This window comes from Marmota flaviventris, chromosome 16, assembly GCF_047511675.1.
Source record: "Marmota flaviventris isolate mMarFla1 chromosome 16, mMarFla1.hap1, whole genome shotgun sequence".
In the NCBI taxonomy this organism is placed as follows: domain Eukaryota; kingdom Metazoa; phylum Chordata; class Mammalia; order Rodentia; family Sciuridae; genus Marmota; species Marmota flaviventris.
Window position 1 is genome coordinate 68,027,617 of NC_092513.1, and position 24,796 is coordinate 68,052,412.

A 24,796-nucleotide genomic window follows, 5' to 3' on the forward strand; every position below is an offset into this window, starting at 1 on the left:
CACACGTGCGAGGCAAGCACTCTACTGCTGAGCCACAACCCCAGCCTGATGAATACTCTTAATATCTCATTATTTGGGGTGTTACGGATTAAGATATGAAAAACCCTTAGGGTGATTTGTACACATTTGAAATGATCAAAAGGATTGTTGTTGCTGTTTGCTATTTTATTAACACACATAAATCCCATAAAATATTTGAAGTAAGACTCATCAGTGAATGTTTCCTTCAGTGGTCTGCCTCCTGGCAATTCAAAGTTTATCTTGTATGGCTATTACTGGAATCACTTGAGAGCTTACTGCATATTCAAAAACCAGGCTCCATCTCAGAACTGCTGACTCAGAGTCTTGTTTTAATAAATTTGATTTATTGTTGTACAATTACAATTTGAGAATTACCCTTCTAAATCACCATAACACTCTCACATGAGGAAAATACACAATTTTTCTGATATATAACATAACAAAATGTATACACTTGTTTTGATGCTTACTTCACTTTTTCCTCAGAGTTAGATCATATATAGGATTATTGTATTCAAAATTATCTTATTATATAATGGAAGTCCCTCACCTACAAGAGAGCCATTTCTTCTAGATCTCATTTCAACTTCAGTTAAATTTTAAAAACTCTGTGAATGACTTTGTGGTCAATATGCAATTTATATGCCAATTTTCATTCCAGGAACTGATGACATTCAGGGATGTGGTCGTTGATTTCTCTGAAGAGGAGTGGGAATGCCTGGATCCTGCTCAGCAAAATTTATATAGAGATGTGATGTTAGAGAACTACAGAAACCTGGTCTTCCTGGGTGAGGATTACTTCCCTTCAGAATTCCTAATTATTTTCAATATTTAATTCCCTTTCCTTGCAGAATATCTTTTGAGGTGTTTTCTGTAAGAATGAGTTTCACATTTGTAGTTTCAAGAAAAAAGGGCATTTTGGGGTACAGATAGAATATTAGTTACATTTCTTTTAATCTTTAATCTCTCCCTTTCTTGGTGTGACATAGTATTCTAGATAAGTGGTACTTAGCGTAATTCAGTGATGTAAAATATTGTGACCTACACATAGCAGAGGACACAGTTAAGAGGCCCAAAGGTCAAGGAGGAAGCCAGACTTCAAACTGTTGATTGAGAAGTTATCCCAGCAGAGAAGATATTTCAGATGCTTAGTTTTCTTCCTGTTGTTGTCATAGAAGAACACGTACTGCCTTGTCTGTCATGCTTTCATATTCAGTAAAGCCTCCTGATTGTCCTCCAGTGAGGTCACAGTTCATCCCAGTTACCCACCACAACACTTCCCTTTGCTTGTGAGGGTCAGCAAGATCTGACAGCTCTTCCTTGATGTTCAGGTCTCTAGGAAAGCTGGGCAAGTTTCCAGAGACCTCCAGGTCAAACCATTGTAAAATATTAACATCATCAATCAGTTTCTCTGACATTACTTGTATATTTATTCATTAAAATTCCCTGATCAGAGCTCTTTCTGAATATCTATAATGGATTTCCTCAGAAATTTTCTGCCACGTAATGTCAAGATTCACAATGGCTGCTCTGTTGGTCTATAGTCACAAGTATAAATTGCACTTATACACAAGGGTTTATAAAATAATGCATCTGTGGTTATTTACAATTTTGTTGGTTAAATTTTTTTTCCTCTCATTTTGTAGAGTAGGTTTCATTACATCAATTAATAGTGTTATATTTTGTGATTAGATGACAATTTTCATTACTTCACAAATTAGGACAATGTAAATTGAAATTAAGCTATGCATGAACCTTGTTTCTGTAACCAATAAAATTTACATGTGCTTTTACTTGCTTGTATAAATATTACACCTGTATTTTTAAAGACTTTTATGTTTTATCTGGATTGGTTTTTCACCTGCCAGTGTATATAGTGATGGAAATTTCCTATATGTGAATGTGATGGAGATTGAATTCAGGGGTACTCTAATAATGAGCTACATCTCCAGCCTCTCTTTGTTTATATTTGGAGAGAGGACCTCACTAAATTATCATGGATGGCTTTGAATTTAAAATCCTCCAGCCTCAGAATTGCTAGTAGCTGGGATTACTTGCATTTCCATCATTTATATATTGTTGAGTTTGTTCTTATTTATAGGAAAAAGACCATAGCATTTTCATGGTAGCTTTCAAAAATTTTGTAGTTCTGTTTATCAATTTATGTTGTTTGAAATTTTAATTTTGATCAAAAACAAACAAAAAAAAACTTGTTTTCTCCAACATTTCAAGTTTACTGTTCAGCAGTGTTAATTCAATTGTTATGCAGTGTATCTCCTGAAAGTTTCCCTATCAGAAAGCTAAAAAATCAATTCCTATAGAAACAAGGCCTCATTTCTGTGTCCCCCATCACAAACACCATTCTCATTTCTGTTCAGAAGGCACTTTTTTGTTTTGTTTTTAGTTTATATATCTCATATTAATATAATTCTGCAGAAATTGTCTGTTAATGACTTATTTCAATTAACATAATGTACTTAAGATTTATCCTCATTATAGATTTTAGAAAATTTCTTACCTTTTTTGACTTAAAAATATTCTATGCTTTTTATATTCCATATTGCCTCATCCACTCATTTCAAGGAATATTTGGGTTGCTTCCACATGATGGCTCTGTTGAATGATATTGTAACAAACGTTGCTGTGCAAATGTCTCCGTTTGCCATATATGTAAAAGCTTATTATCACACTCAGAATTCCTTATGCCTATTTTTCTAACTTAATTTCAATATTAACTATTGAATCTGGTAGCTTTTAATATATTTTTAAGTCATAAAACAACAGTCTTCCAATTTTATTTGTATTTTGAATATTTTTAAAGTAGTCACACAATTTTGAGTTGCCAGACAATTTCTAGAATAGCTTTTTCTGTTTCTGCAAAAAAGTAACATTGGGAATATGATAGATATTATATGGACTTTCCAGATATTGTTGAGTAATACAAACATCTTTCAATTTTATCTTTCAGTTCTTGAACAAGGCCAGTTCAAGAGTATTTAATCCAATCTATTAACCTTTGTTTCATTCCCTACAAGTTGGTCGATCTAGTATAATAGTCCATTTGCTAGTGGAATATTGAGTACATACGTCAAATTGGTTTAAAATGTCTTTCAAAGTCTTCTGTTTTATGATTAACATTTTATGGGACTTTTCCTTTACAAAAAATGGGGATTGGTGTCTCCTAATATTACAGTGTTGCTTTCTATTTCTTCATTCACTTCTCTCCATCTTATCTTTTTATATCGGGGAAATGTGATGTGAGTTGAAAGTCTATCTAGTCTTATTTCGGTATCCTAGGGAAAGGTTCCTTTTATCTTTATATAATATTCTACTTTGCCTCTTTTCAAAGTTTTTTTTTAAGTTAAATTCTATTTTATCTCATAACTTTTTGTTTTAAGCTACATTTTGCATATCATCACTTTTTGGCCCGGCTTTCTTGTGGTCATATTCTCGTATTCATATTTTCATATTCTTTTGCTTTCAGTCTACTTATGTCCTAGATTTAGAGTTTCCTGTAGATCACATACCATTGTGTCTTAGTCAAGCTTTTTGTTTTGATTAGTGTTTGGTAATAATGCATTCATAATCAAGTAAATTTCTACAAATGAAGAACCCATTCCTCCTACTTTGTTAGCTGTTTTCTGTATTTCTTATGATTGTTTTACCTACTGTGTGTGTGTGTGTGTGTGTGGTGCTGGGGAGTGAACCCAGGGCCTTGTGCATGTGAGGCAAGCACCTACCAACCAAGCTCCACCCCAGCTCCTCTCACTTCTCTTAATGGTCCAATTTGTGGTTCCTTGCTTTTCATGGTGACAAGCTTTCATTCCTCCCCCACTTCTGTTTACACTTTCTATGGGAATTTATTCCCTCATTTTCAGTGAAACTTATAAAGTTTGCTGTAAGTTCACACTATATTTTAAACTGGTAACAAATTAACTTCATTATAAAATTCGGCATATTAATATATTCATTCAAAATTATGTTGTTGAAGATTTTGTACTGCATTCCCATTTAAAGTTTATGTTGATTTTTACACTTTTGTCTTTGAAATTCTGTTTCAAAATTAATTTATAACCCATTGTTAACAGTAAAATAGAATTGTATGTGACTTTTTTTCTGCCAAGAAAACTGTATTCTTTTCTTTATGAGTTGTGGTGTTGTGCAGATTTATTCTTCACTATGAAAAATTCCCTTAGTGTTTTTGGAGGACAGCTCTAGTGGTGGTGAACTTTTGAGCATTTTCGTATTTTAAAATCTTTTATTTATTGATTTATTTTTTCAATTTTGAAAGATAGTATTTCTGGATACAATATTCTTGGTTGGTAATTTTAAATCTTTTACCCATTTGGCAATATTCCCCATTCCTTTCTGCCATGTAAATTTCCCTTTTTAATTGATGCATCTTTTTCTCTGTGCTTTTCAGATTCTCTTGAATTTTTAAACTTTGATTAAATCATTCTTTGAGTCTTTCTGTTTGCCCTACTTTGAGATAACTGAGCTTCTTGGATCTTGATTTGTTTTATTTATAGTATTCATAATTGTTGACTTTCTTGTTGGTACTGGGGATGGAACTTAGTGGTGCTCTACCACTCTGTTACATAACTCAGCCGTCTTCATGTTGTAAAGTTTTTGACAGACAGTACATTGCTGAGGCTGGCCTCCTGGCTTAGCCTCTCAGATTGCTAGAATCAGTTGTATACAATCACCCGCGACTCTCTCAGACAGTCTTTTAAAAGAATTCTTCACATACACAATTTCTGCTTATTTCTCTTACCAAGTTTTGTCTGAATTTTATTTAGTTTTCTGTGTTCCTGGTTAGGTCACTTTACTTTTTTCAAATGGGGAGTGGTATCTTTCAGTAATTAATGACTCCCACTTTCCTCATGTTTAATTCTTAATATTTTGTTACCTAGGTTAAGCCATCTTTGTTTTTATGTGCTGTACTATTTGAATTGATTTATTCATTTAAAAACCAGTAAACAGTAAATTATATAGTCATTTTTGTAAATAGTCTGGAAGTGTATAAAGAAATGAAAAATAGGCAAGCACAGTGCTACATGCTTGTAATCCCAGCTAATTAGGAAGCCATGCAAAAGGATTTCAAATTCAAGGCAAATCACAGCAACTTAGTGAAACCATGTCTCAAATGATTTTTAAAAGGTTTCTGTTGTAGCTCAGCAATACAGGACCCATGGCCTTAATCCCAAGCACCACACATATAAAAACATTAACAATAGAATGAATGACCCTGTGATCGAGAAATGTAGGTACTAAATATGTATCCACAAAAGAAATCAATCAGCATGTTGAGGAGATACCTCCACTACCATGTTCACTGCAAGCATTGTTCACAATACTGAAACATGGACTTATGTTCTGTGCCCATCAATGACTGAATGAGAAAAACTGTGGTATTTATACATGATTACTATTTAGCCATAAAAGAGAGATACTTCATCATTTCAACTGACCTTGAATGAATATGCAGGATTTTGCGTTAAATTAAATAAGGCAGACAAAGAAAATCAGCTGAAGGAGCATCTGACTCACAGGTGGAAGTCAGAAATGCAGAGAATAAAATCGTGGTCACCAGGTACTGGATTTTGTGGACTATTGGCACAGTGTTGGTCAAGCTCTACACTTTTTTTTTTTTAATATTTTTTTTTAGTTCTAGGTGGAAACAATGCCATTATTTTTACTTATTTATTTTTATATGGTGCTGAGGATCAAACCCAGTGCCTCACCTGCTGTACACAAGCACTCACCTCTGAGCCACAACCCCAGCCCCTACACTTTTTTTAAATCGGCAATCAGGTCAATAGTTGTAGTTGTATTTTACCACATGATGAGTGTGGTGTGCTGTACTCTTGTTAAATACTAATTGAATGAATGCAATGCTTTCTAAGCATAAGACTTGATAATTTTATGGAATAATGCATGCATTAATCCACTAGGATTAGTCATTTTACCATGTACATGTACTTTATAATACATGGTATACTTATTATATACACAAAATTTAACTTATCAATGAAATAAGTCTACAAATAACAAAAATTTAAAAACATGAAATACAAGTCCTGTGTATTGGCTTCATCCAGGTAATGTGGTCATAGGCTGTGCTAGGTTTTTATTGCGTCTCATGCTTTTTTTTAATGGTGAATCTCTTTTGAAGCATGTGTGTGTATATTTTCAACTTATAATTTAGTTCATATTTCTTTTTTAGAGTCCATAGGCTCTTTGCCCCTGTTGACCGTCTCTGTGGTATTGTCATCCAAAATCTCTTATCTTCAAGTCTTTATGTCATGACAGACACAAACTAATTTTCAGACAGTACCTAAGAAAGCCACAAATATTTGCATGTGCTTCATATTTCCCTCGTACTACTGAGATTGTAGGGAGTTGGTAGATTTTATTCTCATTGCACAATGCTATATTATGGAGGAGGGTAGAGTGTGATTGATAAAAGGAACATAGTTTTCTTCCCTCTGCTATATTCCTTTCCTTAGTAATGTACTCATCTTGGATCCCGTGTTCTCTAAGATGGCTTGGGCAGTTCTCACAAAGTAATTTTGTCTGAACATTTTTATTTAGTCTGCATATTTCTGGAATAATGATGGTCTTGGATTTACTGCTGATATCCTGACATGTGTATAATTTTATATTATTGTTGCAAAATATATTCATTCAGTCCAGTAAGTAAAATGATTGTTATTTTTATTTATTTCAGCCATGACTTCTCATCATACCCTTGAATCTCCACCAAAGCAGGAAATAAAATATTTGTTTCAAAAAATAATGAAGGGAAGGTATGGAAATTGTGACTTTGAGTATTTACATCTAAGAAAAATGTGGGAAACTGCAAGTGAGAATGAAGGTCAGAAATCATATTACAAGGGACAAAACCAATTAGCAGTGACTATTCATAATGAAAACTTCACTGCCAACAGCCATCAAAAACATTTAATATTCTAAAAGAATTAAATTTATGCCAGTTTCTTTTGAGGAACTATAAATGTCTTTTTAAGAATATATCCAGAGCAGTTTTGAAGCATATATTTCCTCTGAAAGGAAGTGTGGAAAATCTGAAAAGAGATCTATTCCATGCTTCAGTTTTTAACTTGACCCTTTTCAAATGTAGCATTGAGTTAAACTTCTAGTCAAATGTTTGTATAGACAAGAGATTAAAAGTGAGGGGGACACAATGGGCGGGAAGCTAGTGAAGAATAGAGCTACTTGGGTCAGAAAGAGGGACGGAAAAGAGGGAGAGGATATGGGGTAGGGAAAGTAGAATTAATTGGACATTATTACTCTATTCACATATATTATTATATGACTGATGTAACTATATAGTGTATAACCAGAAAGATGACAAGTTATGCTCCATTTATGTATGATGTATCAAAATGCATTCCATGTACAACAATTGGAACAAATTTTAAAACATTAAGGACAAGTTCTGAAAGTGATCTTTTGAGAGTTCCTTTACACAATGTCCATTATCCTGCAATAAAGCAATAATTCCTCCTTATGGTCATACAATTTTAATGCTTTTAGGGAGTCCTTACTTGCCCACTATTGCTTAATGAAAATTCAGATACAGATTTATGAAAAGTATCTACATATGTAATGAAACAAGTAACACCTTTAGCCAGGTCTCTGCCCTGATTACCAGTGTGCTTTTATTAGTGATAAAAAATATGAATATAGAATAACTTATAAAAACCTTAGTATTGGTTGCAGTGCCAGAAATCATGAATATTAATATGTTCACTTTTCAAAGAACATTTATTAACAATGTGGGGAAGCCTTACTTCAGTACTCAAAACTTACTCCCATCCAAATATTCATAGGCAAAACAAGCCTTGTGAGTGTAAGGTGTATGAAGGAGCTCTTCATCAAATTGCAAAACTTACTCTATAGAAGAGAATTTATACTGGAAAGGATTCTTATGAGCTTAAAGAATATATCAAAAAAATGTTTTTAATTAAATAAAATTATAAATATAAAAAAGAGAAGATATCAAAGCATTTCATTGTTCAACCCTTTCTAAACCCCACAGATACCATGACAGTGATAAACCCTACAAGTTTAAAGAATGTGGCAAAATTCTTAATCAGAGATCACCTTCTGTTAAACATGTGAGGATTTATGCTGGAAAGAAGTCTTGTGAATCTAAAGAAAGTGGCAGAGCCATTAACAATTGCTCAACTTCTTCTAAACATCTCAAGCAGCATAGCAGTGACAAAATAAAAAGCTCACTTGATACTCAACACCTGATAATATCTTCTGCAGGCAGATCCTACAAATATGAAGAATGTGCCAAGGTCTTAAAAAATTTTTCAATTCTTACTCAACACCAGAGTACTCATACTGGAGAGAAGCCCTACAAATGTGAAGAATGTGACAAAGGTTTTAATCGAAGACCATTGTTTACTGACCACCAGATAATTCATACTAGAGAGAAGCCCTACAAATGTAAAGAATGTGGCAAAAGTTTTAATCAAAGATCATATCTTAAAGATCACCAGAAAATTCATACTGGAGAGAAGCCCCACAAATGTACAGAATGTGACAAAGCTTTTGTTCACAAATCACTGCTTACTCGACACCAGAGAATGCATACTGGAGAGAAGCCCTACAATTGTGAAGAATGTGGCAAAGGTTTTGTTCAAAAATCGCTGCTTACTCAACACCATGGAATTCATACTGGAGAGAAACCCTACAAGTGTGGAGAATGTGGCAGAGGTTTTTATTACAAATCAAACCTTACTCAACACCAAGGAATTCATACTGGAAAGAAGCCCTACAAATGTGGAGAATGTGGCAAAGGTTTTAAACAAAGATCATCTTTGAAAGATCACCAGGGTATTCATACTGGAGAGAAGCACTACAAATGTGAAGAATGTGGCAGAAGTTTTTATTACAGGTCAAACCTTACACAACATCAAAGAATTCATACTAAAAAGAAGCCCTACAAATGTGAAGAATGTGGCAAAGTTTTTGAACAAAGATTATATTTTAAAGAGCACCAGAGAATTCATACTGGAGAGAAGCCTTACAAATGTCAAGAATGTGGGAAAGCTTTTAAACGAACAGATAATCTTTCTCTCCACCAGAGAATTCATACTGGAGAGAAGCCCTACAAGTGTGAAGAATGTGGCAGAGCTTTTGTTCATAAATCACTGCTTACTCAACACCAGAGACTTCATACTGGAGAGAAGCCTTACAATTGTAAAGAATGTGGCAAAGCTTTTCGTCAAAAAGAACATCTTATTTGCCACCAGAGAATTCATACTGGAGAGAAGCCGTACAAATGTGAAGAATGTGGCAAAGATTTTAATACAAAATCATTGCTTACTGAACACCAGAGAATTCATACTGGAGAGCGGCCCTACAAATGTGAACAATGTGGCAAAGCTTTTGTTAAAAAATCACCACTTACTCGACACCAGAGGACCCATACTGGAGAGAAGCCCTATAGATGTGAAGAATGTGGCAAAGATTTTAAGCAAATATCAGCTCTTAAAGGACACCAGAGAATCCATACAGGACAGAAGCCCTATGCATGTGAAGAATGCGGCAAAGCTTTTTATGACAGATCAAACCTTGGTCAACACCAGAGAATTCACACTGGAGAGAAGCCCTACACGTGTGCGCAGTGTGGCAGAGCTTTTGGGCACAAGTCACTGCTTACTCGACACCAGAGAATTCACACAGGAGAGAAACCCTACAGTTGTCAAGAATGTGGCAAAGCTTTTAGTCAAAAAGAAAAGCTTATTTACCATCAAAGACTTCATACTGGAGAGAAGCCATACACATGTGAAGAATGTGGACAGGCTTTTATTCAAAAATCACAGCTTACTCAACACCAGAGAATTCATAGTGAAAAGAATTCCTACACTTGTGAAGAATGCGGCAAAGGTTTTTATCACAGATCAAGCCTTACTCAACACCAAAGAATTCATACTGGAAAGAAGCCCTACAAATGAAACATTCTCCCAATGCCTCAAAGGATGGTTCAACCCTTATTCTACACAGGAGGAATCAACAGAGAGAAATAGATATTTTTTAAAAAGTGGCAAAATTTCCAACAGTTGTTCATTCACACCATATTCAGCCCCTGAGAATTCATACTTTTGAGAGAGAATACAAGTGGAAAGATATCACAAGGCTTTTAGCCATTGTTCAAATATACTAAAAACTGGAGGATTCATAATGCATTGAAACCCTAAAAAATGTAAGTAATGTGTCCAAGCCATTAATCAAATTTCAAACTTTCTTTAAAATATGAAACCTCATATCTGTAGTGAATGTGGAATGACATTTGTCTAGAGTCCCTATCTAAACATATCTTCATGTATATGAGGATAATTGAGAGTTATCACTTTTAATAAAGAAAATGGGTAATTGACTTTAACTTTTCCAAAATTTACTAAACATCATTAGCTGACGTGGTAGAAATAATGAAATCCCCACAGAAATAGTATAGTTTCGATAGATTATCACTGAAAGGGAATTTGTTTATTGTGATTCAAACATTACCAAGTAGCCTCACTTTTGAAAACTAGAGAACACATGGGTATCACAGTTGATTATATCAGGAATCTAATTGCAGGAGGGAGCTTTCCAGATGGCAGAATAGAAGAGGTTCCTTTCCTGGCTCCTCCATGGCATGAAACCAAGAAAGGCATCTTCTCTGAAAGGTGGATGGATAAAAAGAGGGTAAATAACTGGGAATTCATACTGCAGTCAAACAATGGGAACTATGGAAGTTGGATGCAGTAAAATAAGGAAGAAATCCCCAGTGCCATCCAAGCAAAGTGGAGAGGTGGGGACATTAAAAGAACCCATGTTTTTTTGTAGACCTGTGACATGTTTGGGTACAGAGAGATCAGAGGCCGGTCACTGGGGACTAACGTGACAGGCATGCTGAACCACATCCTAGTGCCAACAAGGAGCCATCTTTCAGCTGTGCTATGGGGGCGGGCAGTTGGGGGAACTGATCCCAGGTGGACCAACTTGGGCCTAGGATTCAGGCTGGCAAACCCACAACACATGACAAAGAGTGCCTAAGTGACCAGGAGAAAATCAGATGTGGAGAGGGGTTTACACAGGGTAATATAGGTCATGGAACACCCCCCCTGCGCCCCTCACGCCCCAGCCCAGCTCCCTCCACATTTGAGTCCAGCAGCTCACAGGACTGCTGGAAGAGACTCACCTGGCTGGGAATTTGAAAGGGCAGGAGTAGGCATACTTTGCTTTGGAGACTGAACCTTAGAGACCAGAAAGCACGGGATCAGTGGGTGATGGAGGGGAGAAAGGATTGGCTCCTTAGCCACATGAGAGGAACTCAGGGGAGGTACCTGGGCTGCAATCAACCATCATGAACCAGCAAATGCTGGGCCTGGAGGTGTGCTGATTTAAAATCTTCAGATCAGTCGCCATCTGAAAACGAACATGGAGTCCACCTCAGCCTGCACCCCACCTCCAGAATCTCTACCTTTGGGATCTCTCTCACATCCAGCCCAGCCCATCCAGCACTGCTGAGAAGGGAAGCCCCAAGAATTCTTTGAACTCCAATGGAAATAATTCTTTAACTTTTCACTGAAATCTTATTTATTTCTGTTTATTGTGACCTGGGTGGTTCATGGACACTTATACATATGCATCATTTTCACTTTTTCTCATTTCTGGGATCTTTTGAAGGCAGTTATTTTTTATGGCTCAGCATCTTGAGGGATAGGATTAGAATATTTTGTTTTCCTTTTGGTTTTTTATTTTTATTTTACATGTGTTCTCTCACTTTTCTATTTCCTTTGAGTCTTTTTTTTTTACTTCTGTGTTCTCTCCTCCCTCACACTCATCCCATGCTACATCTCTTCCATTCTCTCCCTATTCACCATTTAAACTTGTGAATATCTTGGTTCTGTAATTTTCCTGACATTCTGTTTATCTAAACAGACATGTAGACTTCTTTGGTGATAAGAAAATTTCTGTTTGATAAGAGACCTTTCCTTTCCCCTCAGAATATTTATGAGAATTTTTTTCTTAAAAGGGAGCTTTGGGTAAACTAAGGAATGTACTTTTATAATGGACTAAAAATCTTTAACTAACAGAGTGGATATAGATGCAATTGTGAGCAATAAACAATCTTGCCAGGGTCTTTCCAGTTGTTATTCAGTTGAGATGAGATCAAACTGAATTACAATTGACCTTCAACCCAAAGATTGGTGTCCTTGTAAGAAAAGATGATACATAGAAATTCTCAGAGAGAAGCCAGAGAAAGCCAACGCAGTACCACTCTAAGGAACCCCACTAACTGCTGTCATCACCAGAAGCTAGGAGGGAGGCGTGGGATAGGTTCTCCCTTGGGGCACACAGAAGGAACCACTGCTGCCTGGTGTGTGGTTCTGTGCTCTGGCCACTGAGCTGCGAGGAAAATAAACATATTGTTTTGAGCCACTTAGTTCTGGTCACCTGTATGTGGGTTCTAGGAAACCAGTACAACACTGTTTCACTCAGTGATGGAAGTTTGTAAAACGGGGGGGTACTTTTATGAGTCAACTTGACTAGGTTAAGGCATGCCAAGATAGTTGGCATAGTTTGTGTGTGTCTGTGAGGATGTTTCTGGAAGAGATTAGCATTTGAATCAGTAGACTAAATAAAAATGTTCTCCCTCGCCAATGTGGCCTGGGATCATACAGTCCATGGAGGGTCAGCCCAGAGAGCATAGAAGGAGATGGAAGGGCAGATTTCCTTTCTATTCTTGGGCTGGGGCTGCAGTTTTCTCTTCAGACTTCAAATATCCTGGTTCTGTGGCCTTGGGCTCTGGGACTTGTGCCCTGTGGCTACCCACTGCCCCTGGTTTGGGATTTAGGACCCAGATTGAATTATACCAAAGCTTTCCTCTTGCTGCATCTTACACATGGAATGGGACTCCCCAGCTTCCAAAATTGAGGGAATTATTTGCCATACTACTCTTATTTATACTCATCCTCCATCTCATACTGTTTCTATTTATCTGGAGAATTCTAATATACCTAACACCCTGATTTTTCATCCTGCATATCCCATGTTTCTTTTATTTCTTTCTCCAGATCTTTAAATTTTTTTAATTAAAATATCATTTTTTGGCATTTTATTTTATTTTCTCTCTCGGTTTTTCACCTAAAATTTCTTATTGTGTATGTATAAGTGATTGCCTGAAAGATATAACAAATTGACCTCTTATCAGAGTCTACCTACAACAAATATTTGTATATAATATATGAACTTATATATGTAGCATTTCACATTTAATGAGGTTTTTGTTTTTTGCAGTTCTGGGGATTCTACCCAGGGCGTTGAGCATGCACAGCAAGCACTCTACCAACTGAGCTACATCCCCAACCCTCACATATAATGAATAAACCAGTTGCACCATCTGTCAGAATAGTCAGGTCCTCACCAACCACATGTGACTTCTCTTGGAAGCATCAGGAATATTTCCATATCCAGTGACCCTCCTTTTTGCAGAATACACACTAGTTGGCTTCCTGCTTTTCTGGAGTACTCTAAATCTCCCTGATCAGCAGATCACATGACTCACTAGAGTTATAGGGTCCAGAGAGGGTTCCTGTTATTCCCTGAGTTCCAGTTGACTTTAAAGGGCAATGGCCAAAATATTGGCTGAATTTTACAGTCCTGGGGTAATTGATCCCGATTATGAAGGTGAAATAAAAATTATAGCCAGTTCTCCAAAGGGTATATATCAGTAATTTCACCAGGAGATAGAATAGCACAATTACTAATAATACCCAGCCTACATGATAAATTTTCCAGTCGTACCGTAAAAAGAGGTTCCAGGGGATTAGGCTCCACAGGTGTAGATTGGGTTATGCTGTCTTTAAATTTAGATTCTCGCCCCATGCTAAAACTAAATATTCAAGGACATGAATTTAATGGGCTACTGGATACAGGTGCAGACCTTAGCATCATCTCTCGTCAAGAATGGCCAAAACATTGGCCATTATAACAAGCCACTCAAACGCTTCAAGGCCTAGGAGTGGTGACTAATCCCCATAGAAGTGCAATGGTATTAGATTGGAAGGATCCTGAAGGATGTGAAGGAACTATACAGCCATATGTATTGGATCATCTTCCCGTAAATTTATGGGGACGAGATGTCCTAGATCAATTAGGTTTGACATTAACAAATAACAACAATCAAAATGCACCCACTACTAGGGCTAGACAAGGTTTTAGGAAAGGAAAAGATTAGGAGAACAAGAACAAGGTCTAGCAGCACCAATACAAATAGATCAAGGAAAAGACAGGCATGGATTGGATTTTCAGAAGGGGCCACTGAGACAATCAAAATTACTTGGAAATCAGAAAGACCAGTATGGGTTCCTCAGTGGCCCCTGACTAAAGAAAAGATACAAGCAGCCCATGACCTGGTCAAACAACGATTAGCGGAAGGACATATACAACCTTCTGTATCTCCCCATAATACTCCCATTTTTGTCATCAAAAAGAAATCTGGTAAATGGAGATTATTGCAAGATTTAAGAGCCATTAATAATGAGATGGTTATTATGGGACCTGCTCAATCAGGGATTCCTCAATTGTCTGCTTTGCCAAAAACCTGGTATGTTTTAGTTATAGATATTAAAGATTGTTTTTTTTTCAATTCCAATTCATCCTGAGGATAGTCCACGTTTTGCATTTACTATCCCTGCACTGAATCATGAAGGTCCTGATCAGAGATATGAATGGAAAGTACTCCCTCAAGGGATGGCTAACAGCCCAACTATGTGTCAAATTTATGTTAACAATGTAATCCAGCCACTTAGAAATCAAAATCCTGAACTACAAATATTTCACTATATGGATGATGTATTATTAGTACACAAAGATAAAAACACATTGCTAGAATATTATGCCACACTTACAAACTTATTAAAAAATTATAATCTAGAGATAGCAATAGATAAAGTACAATTAAATTTTCCAATTAATTATTTAGGAGTTCTATTATCCTCAACCATGGTCTGTCCACCAAAAATTCAAATATGAGTAGATCAACTCAAATCACTTAACAACTTTCAAAAGTTATTAGGAGACATAAATTGGATAAGGCCTTATCTAGGTATACCAATAGGAGAGTTGGGACCTTTATTTGATATCCTAAAAGGTCCATCAGATCCAAATTCACCCCGAATGTTAAGGCCTGAAGCAAGAAAGGCATTAAAAATCATTGAAACATATATGGAAAATATGCATTTGGATAGAATTGACATAAGTTTGCCTTTATTATTTATTGTACTACCAACAACTAAAAAATATTCCTACAGGAGTATTTTGGCAAGAAGTTCCATTATTATGGATACATTTATCTTATCTCCTAACACTATTCTTACTAGGTATCCTGAGACTGTAGGACAATTAATACTCAAAGGAATAAAAGCAGCAAAGGGAGTGTTTGGAATTTCTCCCAATAAAATTATTACTCCATATACTATGGATCAAATTAATGAGTTAGCTAATGAGTTAAATACTTGGGCAATAATCATGTGCAAATCTAATGTTTCATTTGATAACCACTTACCATCTAATCCTTTATTGTCTTTTTGGTCATTGCATCCTGTAATTTTTCCAAAAATGACAAGAAAAACACCTATCATGAATGCTCCAAATATATTCACTGATGGGTCAAATAATGGTACAGCAGCAATAGTTACACCTGACCAAACTTTTACATTTTTAGTACCCAAACAATCAGCTCAAAAGGTAGAGCTTAATGCAGTATTACAAGCTTTTGTGATGTTTAAAGATTCTGTATTTAATTTATTTTCCGTTAGTCAGTATATAGTTAATGCTATAGTATCCCTTGAAGATGCTGGTAGGATTTCCCCTTCCTCTACTGTTTTCTCTTTGCTTTCCACTATACAAAGTCTAATCTGGGATAGAAAAGATCCATTCTTTATAGGACATATCAGGGCACATACAGGATTACCTGGAGCCCTTAGTTTGGGCAATGATTTAGCAGATAAAACTACACATGACATACATATTTCTCTACACTAGAAGAAGCTACAAATTTTCATAAAAAGTTCCATGTCAATGCTAATACTTTACAAAAGCGTTTTAAAATAACTAAGGAACAAGCTAGACAAATAATAAAACAATGTCAAAATTGTGTGACCTTTTTACCATAAGTTAATCTTGGAGTCAATCCTAGAGGACTGATACCTAACCATATTTGGCAGATGGATGTCACACACTTGCCAGAATTTGGAAAATTAAAATATTTGCATGTTACAGTTGATACTTCTTCCAGATTTTTGATGGGCTCCCTTCATGCCGGAGAAAAAACTAAAGATATTATAGCTCATTGCTTACAAAATTTTGCCACTGTGGGCATTCCAAAACAGTTAAAAACAGATAATGCCCCTGGTTATACTTCTACCTCTTTTAAACAATTTTGCTCATAATTTGGCATTACTCATATAACAGGAATCCCATACAATCCACAGGAACAAGGCATAGTTGAAAGAGCTCATCAAACTATTAAAATGTACTTATTAAAGCAAAAAGAGGGAATTGGGAAGGGGTATATATTCCCCAAAGATAAACTTAAAATAACACTTTTTATTCTAAACTTTTTAAATTTGGATTCATCAGGGCTTTGTGCTGCGGAAAGGCATATGTGTCCAAAAAATGTACATAAGCCCAAGGTACTTTGGAAGGATATTCTAACAGGACAACAGAAAAGTCCTGACCCAGTAATTGTCTGGAGTCAGGGGTCTGTTTGTGTGTTTCCACAGGGAGAACAGCAGCCGATTTGGATTCCAGAGAGATTAATTAAAGTCCTGACCCAGTGATTGTCTGGAGTCGGATGTCTGTTTGTGTGTTTCCACAGGGAGAAGAGCAGCCGATTTGGATTCCAGAAAGATTAACTAAAGCGATTTCTACAGACCAAAAAGAAGATGATTTGTCTCAAATCCATAACAACTGATATCCAAAACTCCAGTTTGGCTATTCTTACAACTGCGACAGAACCAGGATGCTTTTTTCAATATCTATTTTATTATTACCCTTTCCCACATCATGAAGTTCTATTTTGTTTTTTGAGCTCATACAGACCTAGGTTAATGTTTTGCTGATCAGTTCTATTTTTTGACTATAGAGTTTTTAAACATTGCAATGGAGATTTCACCTGTAAAAAGTTATAAGGCCTTTACTATTATGTTATGTGTTGTATGTATTATATTATGTGTGCACACTTGTGTTTTGTGTTGTATGTTTGTATGTACGTATGTCCGTATATCATATATGATGAGTGCTCATGAAAAAATGGATCCAAATATTTTTTTTTATTCACATGATTTAAATGGTTTAATTTAAATTGGGTAAACAGCTGTTGAGGATTGTTTTAATATGTGAACAAAAAAGAAGGTTAACAGATCTGTTTGTTTACTTTCACCTTTCCTTTTCATTATATTTAATAATTCTGTTCAAGATAATGTAAATTGTTAAGAAAATTGTTTTCTTTTAGTGCCTTCTGGAATGTTACATAATTTTTTCTTTAGCCATTATTGCCAGAATTCCTATCTTCATCCCAGTGCCCGTGAAGACAAGGATAAAACCAATCTACAGCTTCTGCAAGAGCCATCACTGAACTGCTTTGCAGAACTTGCTTGGACTATGTATAACTTGTATGCATTGTGAACTCACTTGTATGCATTGTGAACTATCTGTTTGTGCAGCGACTTGTGGTAGTGTTGGGGTATTTTTCTGATGGTGTCATCAGTGGTACAATTTTTCCAAAAGGAGCCGTCAATTGGCTTGGTGTATCCTCCTCCCTTCTGCTTGTGATGGTCGTTCAGCTAAAATTTGGGGGCCAACAGAGGTGAGGCAAAGAACCTCACCCCCCCCCCCCCCGCTGGTACAAAGACCTATCCACAGGTGTGGCTGTATGCTGGACCGGTAGTCAATGATGGGTAAGATCCAATTGCAATGGTACCAACCTAAGACAGGAGGCTGACGCCTTGAGGTCAGCTCATCTGATGACGGGTAAGAACCATATGTAGTATTGGACAACCTAAGGCAGGCACAGTCCCTAAGCCACGTGCTTGTTGTTTAAACAGAGAGGGGGAGATGTTGAGAGCCACAGCCGAAGGGGCCCCAGCAAACTTCTAGCTGCCAACTGATTGGCTCCTCTGTGGTGATGCTCATTGGGTTTAAAATGTCTAGAAGCACTTCCCCTTTCATTCTTCTTAGAGGGATCATGGAGACACACCACTGTAGGGCTACTCCCTCTGTTAATTTGTTGCTCTCTGAAGGTGGGGAAACGCCCTGTTGATTGAGTTTCCTGGGCAGCTGATGAGCTGTGGTCTCCACACAGTGGCTGCCATGGCCTGGCACAGCATTCTGTCCACAATTTGGGTTAAACTACTTGATCTCCTTCAGTGACTCCATTGCTTTTGTCAGACAAGCCCTAACCTTGGTCTATGAAGTCTTGAATAAAACACCTATATAGTTTCTAACAGCCAGGAAATCTATTGTTTGGGCATGTCCCCAGCCCCAGTGCACATCTGGGTCAACTGAAGGCCATGCAAAAATACCTATTTGTTCTCACAAGCTCCTGAAGTTAGGATTCCTGTCTTCTTCCTTTTGTGGGTGATCAGAAGCCTAACTTCCAAAATCAGCAGTCAGTTAACCTACATGAATTTTATAGAGACCAGCCCACTGTTTTGTAATTTTTACTTTATTGACACTATTCAGCTCTGGTTACCTTCTCTTTGTCTGTTTATCTCCTTCCTTCCTTCCTTCCTCCCTTCCTCCCTCCCTCCCTCCCTCCCTCCCTCCCTCTGAGGATTTAACCCATGGTGCTTAACCACTGAGCAAGCATACCCAACAATAGGTTTTTATTTTGAGCCTTAAGTTGCTTACATCCTCATACATTACTGAAGCTGGTCCTACCTCAGCTCCTGATTCACTGGGATGACAGGCATCTGCCACCACACCATCCCTCTTTTCTCTTATACTCTCATTATAAAAACCACTCTGAATAAAAAAAAAATTGGTACGAGTTAGTGACCTGTATTAATCAGGGTTCTCTAGAGAAACAGAATCAACAGGAAGTATGATTATAAAAAGGGAATTATTAGATTGGCTTGCACACCAGAAGCTGGATAGTCCACAGTGGCCCTCCATCTGTTGGAGAGCTGGAAGAACCAGTAGTTGCACAGTCCAAGATGCTGATGCCTCAAACAAGAGGGATCAATGATGCTACCCCTGTCCAAGACCAAAGGCTTCTGGAAACTCCCTGGAGAATCACTGGGGGTCTGCTTGGGAAGACTCTGATATCCTCAGGCGATTGCAGCAGCAACCAAAACCCCTTCAAGAAGAATCAGCTTGCATCTGCTGCTTCCTTATTCTTCCAACTTGTATTCCATCCAAGCCTCCAACCTATTGGATGTTGCTGCCCAAGCTTAGGGAGGGTCTCCCTTTAGTTTACTATCCCACATGCCTATCATTCCTAGACACACCCCCACGGGCACACCCAGAAGCCTCTTAATCTAAACCAATCAAGTTGACAATTCAAATTAAACATTACAGAACCTAAACACTTAACCACCAAGCCACATAGCCATCCCTGTTTACTTTGTTTAGAGACAGGGCCTTGCTAAGTTGCTGAGACTGGCTTTGAACTCCCTAAGCAGTTATGAATAGAGCCTCAGTGAACATGGGCGTGCAGACATCTATTTGGCATGCTGATATAATTGCCTTTGGATATATTCCTGGAAGTGTGGGATTGCTTAATTACATGGTAGTTCTAATTTTAGGGGTTTTATTTTTAAGGTATTGGGGATGGAACCCAATGCTGTGTCTATATAGATCAGTGCTCTACACTGACCTGCATCCCCAATCCCCTTTTTAAGTTTTTGAGATGGGGGTCCAACCAAGTTTGCTAGGGTGGCCTCAATTTTTTTTTCTCTTGTCTCCATCTTTCAGGCCCCTGGATTTACAGTCATGTTCTGGCATCACCTTACTCCTAGCAGTTGTGTTCTCTTTTGAGGCTGCATTTGGCAAGATGCCCTGTCTGAACTAAAATTTGGAATCCCCCTACCTCAGCCTCCCAAGTAGCTGGGATTGCAGTCACTGGCCACTCTGCCCAGCTATTTTTAGTTGTTTGAGGAACCCTCACAGTTTTCCATAGTGTGTAAGTCCTTTTTCTCCACATCTGCATGAACATTTGTTTTTTTCTCTTCCAAAAATAGCCATTCTAACTGCAGTGAGATGACATCTCACTGTGGCATTGATTCGCATGTCCCTGAAGGCTCATTAGAGTCAGCATTTTATCAGCTATTTGTATTTTTTTTGAAAAGTGTCTGCTCAGATAATTTGCCCACTTTTAGATTGGATTACATGTTTTTTAGTGTCCCAGTTTCTAGGTTTTTTGTTTTTTTTTTTTTTCATATTCTGAATATTAGTTGTGCATTGCCTGAATGGCTGTCAAGCATTTTCTCCCATTTGTAAGCTGTCTCTCCACTCTTTTTTTTTTTTTTTCTGTGCACAGCTTTTTTCATTTGTAATTCCATTTGTTTATTTTTTTCTGTTTGTCTTTTGTGCTTTTAGAGTCATATAAAAAAAAACCTTTGCCTATGCTGTAAGTTGAAAGTGTTTCCCCAATGTTTTATCCAGTAGCTTTAGTGGTTGAATTAACACATTGAGGTCTTTCGTTCATTTAGAGTTGATTTTATAGAGTGAGAGATACAGATCCAGTTTAATTTATTACTGAAGGTACATACACTAAGATTTGCAATTTGTAAGTACAGTTGTCCAATTTTGTCTATTTTGGAAAGAGTGTTAAGTGCATATGATTCCCTGTACATTCATATTAATCAATGGATCACATTTAAAATTCCACAGAAATGGAGGGGGAAATTTTGATGGGATGGCATTGATATGTACATCTTATTGAGATTTGCAATTTTAAAATTAAATATGGGATGCCTTTCTATTTATTTAGTTCTTTTAAAAATTTTTTTCAGTGGAATTTTTAGTGTCCAGAGACTTATAGTTTTTTCATAAATTTATTACCAAATATTTAATTTCTTTCATTATTTTTTCCTAGCTTCATTTATTATGATCACAAAAGAAGCATAATCTGATCTCAGTCTTTTTATGTTTATTGAAACTTCCTTTGAGACCCCAGTGTTGCCTCTCCTGGACAGTGTTCCAGGAACACAGAATTGTATACTCGGCCTTGTTGGACCCAGTCCTCTATACAGGTCACTTAGTTCTACTTGGTTTATATGGTTGTTCAGTCCTTCTTTTAAAAATTGATCTTTTTTTTTTTTTTTTTTTTTTTTTTTTAGTTATTCTATCTCTTCTTGAAAGTGGGGTATTACCATATCCAATCATTTTAATAGAACTCTTTTTTCCTTTAATTCTGATAGTTTTCATTCATATGTTTTGGGACTCTCTTGTTAATGTATAGATATTTATAACTATTATATCACCTTGAGAGATTTGCTAATTTACTAATATATAACGTCCTTTCTTTTCTCCAACAGCCTTTTCTCCACTATTTTGTCTGACAATCACAAAGCCATTCTAGTTGCTATTTTTGTGTGGTACTTTCATTCTCAACCTAAATATAATTTTTTAATCTAAATACATCTCTTGTTTTATATTTTATTTTTGTTGTAGGTGGACGTAATACCTTTGTTTTATTTATGTGGTGTTGAGGGTCGAACTCAGGGACCCACACATGCAAGGCGAATGCTCTACCACTGAGCCCCAGCCCCAGCCCCTAAAGTGTATCTTATGCACAGCTGGATCTTTCTCATGTAGTACTAGGGACTAAATCTAAGGGTGCTCTACCACAGAGCCACATCCCCAGCCCTTATTTATTTATTTGTTTGTTTGTTTGTTTTTGAGACAGGGTGTTGTTAAGTTGGTGAGCCTGACCTCAAGCACTATTCCTCCCTCAGCCTCCTGAGTTGCTGGGGTTACAAGTGTGTTCTAACACATCCACAAGTTCTACCACAAGTGTTTCTTCAAATATTGATCTACCTTATTTATCAAGATAATTTCTTGTGTCTGTTAAGTTTGATTGCTTAAAAAACTAAGTCTTAAAGGAACTAGGGTTCAAACCTATTTTAAAGTCTTTTAAATGGTTAGTTTATAACTGATTAAATAAACAACTGATTTTAGATTGTTTTAATATGATTCACACCCTGAATATATGTGAGTAGAGATATGTACACCTCTGAGAACTAAATATGTTTGTCTGAGATTTATCTGCATGTTATGTAAAATGAAAGGTGTGTAGGTTTAATACAGGTAAGGTAACCAGTAAGTGTTCTCTTCTATACATCATATCTGACATAAAACAGCTGCTTCAACATTTAAAAACCTGGGTTACACTTGTTTTCTTTGACTAAGGCTTTTTCTGAATTCACAGTAGCTAAACTATGGAAGCAACCTGGGTGCCCTTCAACAGATAAATGGAGAAAGAAATTGTGGTTTATATACCCAATGAATTATTACTCAGCCAGAAAGAAGAATGAAATTATGGCATTTGCTGATAAATGGTTGGAATTGGAGAATATCATGCTAAGCAAAATAAGTTAAGAGTTCCGGACCTTGTTCAATAAATCTCCTTTTGCTAAATTGAGTACAGATACTTATGCTAGCATGTTTTTTAAGTGGACTGTGTCCTCTGGAAAATAAGTACAATACAGAAAGAAGATGTTAACTGCTGAATGGTATCAATTTTAGGAAGTTATTTGCTAGTTGTATACCTAAAATGCACTGAATACTTTACAGTATTCAGTACTGGGACTATACAGCATTATGACGTCCACTCAACACATTTTATGTGATTTAGATATTATACCTTTTGTTTAACATTCTATTTTGCTTTGCCTCATTTAATTGGCACTCATGTAGATGAAGCCAATGTGACTTACTCTGTATCTGAACATGTCATTTGTGATCAAGAGTGGCTATGTGGATGATTTAGTAGGCAGAAGAGCCATGTTGGCTAACTTATATGACCCCACTCTATATCCCGCCATGTACAACTTCTCTGTGCTCTGAGAAGCAGCTGCTCAACATGTTGGCTTAGCTACCAATAATCACACTGGCTTAAACTTTCTTAATCAAGTTGCCATATGCAACTATCCAGTGTGGAATCTGTGGCCTACACAGTCTTTATGACCTGAGTAGCTTAAATGGCCTTATAGTTCATATGGATTGCATACCTCTGTGATCTGAATAGCTCCCATTACCCACTTAGCGCCTGCATCCTGTGTGTCTTCTATAGTGTGTGTGATCTGTTTGGTATAAGTGGCCTAAATGACCTTAGCAACCTCCATGACACATAGCATCTGTGTCTTGAGTGATCTCCATGACCTGTGTAGCCGCTATGTGCTGCATAGCCTCTGTGAACTAAGTAACCGTTATGAACAACTGAGTGTCCATGGCCTAAACAGTCTCAATTGTCTATGTACCCTGTATGATCTGTGTAGGGTTTTTGGCCTGAGCAGCCTAAATGTCCATTTTAGTCTCTATGGCCTGCATATCCTCTGTGACCAGCATACACCCTGTGACCTGTGTAGGCTTTATGGCTGGAGTAGTGTAGGTGACATTCCGGGGAGGGAGAGAACACTAGCTCTCTCCTGTCAGCAAGACTGACAAGATGGCCCCAGAATGAGAGCTGAATGTCAATCACACAGGCTCAGAGCACTTCATTCTGGCAGGGGTCCTAGGCCGCCATCTTGCTCAAGGCTCCTCTGGGCCAACATTATGGCCCTGGAATTGCCCTTCTCTAGACAGTACTAAGAGGAAATGAATCAGCTACATTCGGAAAACCAGGAGCCTCATGAAGGGACTGGATCTGCAGTCACACTAGGTGAAGCTGGGTAAAGCTGAGGTAAAGTTATCACTGAAGAAATAGTAATATACGTATTCATATAATCATATACATATATACATTAATATACATATTCATATTTATATACATAATGATATATACAAATATTCATATTTAGATGCATATTCATATATAAATGTACACATTATATGCATATTAATGTTGTTTTCATATAAATATTCATATTCACATGCATATTAAAATAATTCATATACCTATTCATAATCATATCCACACACATATACACATTCATGTATATATTCATATACATATATACATATTCATATTCATATATAGGTATATATTAATGTATATTCATATTTTTGCTCATATTTATGTACATATTTATATATACATATACATTCATATTTGTAGCCATAATTGTATACTCATACACATTTATATCCATGTTTATGTTCATAACAATAGCCATATACATATTAAATACACATGCATGTACACATTAATATTTACATAATATATGCGTATTCATATGTATTCATATTCATTTTAATGTTCATTTACATATTCAAATCATATTCATACTTATATATGTACTCATATGCATAGAAATGTTATGTGTGTGTGTGTGTCCTAGTAGATAGAAGTGGAATAATCTGGAATGGGAAATCATCAGATGGAGGGTACAGAGAGTAATTTCCTTGATCAGTTGAAAGATACAGGTTCTGCACCCCTCATCAGGTGAAGGGCATGGGGATATGTGTCCCTCAAGGTGTAAAGGACACAAGAATCTACACCCAATGGGAACTACTTCTCCCATCTAGGGGAAGGCACATTGTTCCATTCCCCATAGTGAGTGGAAGGCACTGGGATATATTT

General features: G+C 36.7%; 1 protein-coding gene across 5 annotated transcripts in view; it reads left to right on the forward strand.

Annotated features, from left to right (window-relative positions):
- Positions 1–22,692, forward strand: part of LOC114079455 (zinc finger protein 420-like) — a 45,857-nt gene extending 23,165 nt beyond the window's left edge. For 2 of the 5 annotated variants that reach the window (XR_011704740.1, XR_011704737.1), the window contains 4 exons: positions 683–809; positions 6,752–6,830; positions 8,084–10,261; positions 10,640–22,692. Coding sequence is in view for 1 of the 5 variants with exons in the window: in XM_071602484.1 (XP_071458585.1) it covers positions 683–809; positions 6,752–6,830; positions 8,084–10,013 (2,136 nt within the window). In the remaining 4 variants the exon portion in view is untranslated. Of the gene's footprint in view, positions 1–682; positions 810–6,751; positions 6,831–8,083; positions 10,442–10,639 lie in introns of those variants that run through there. The other 3 variants (XR_011704738.1, XR_011704739.1, XM_071602484.1) reach the window with 3 other exon arrangements.
- Positions 22,693–24,796: the final 2,104 nt, after the last annotated feature.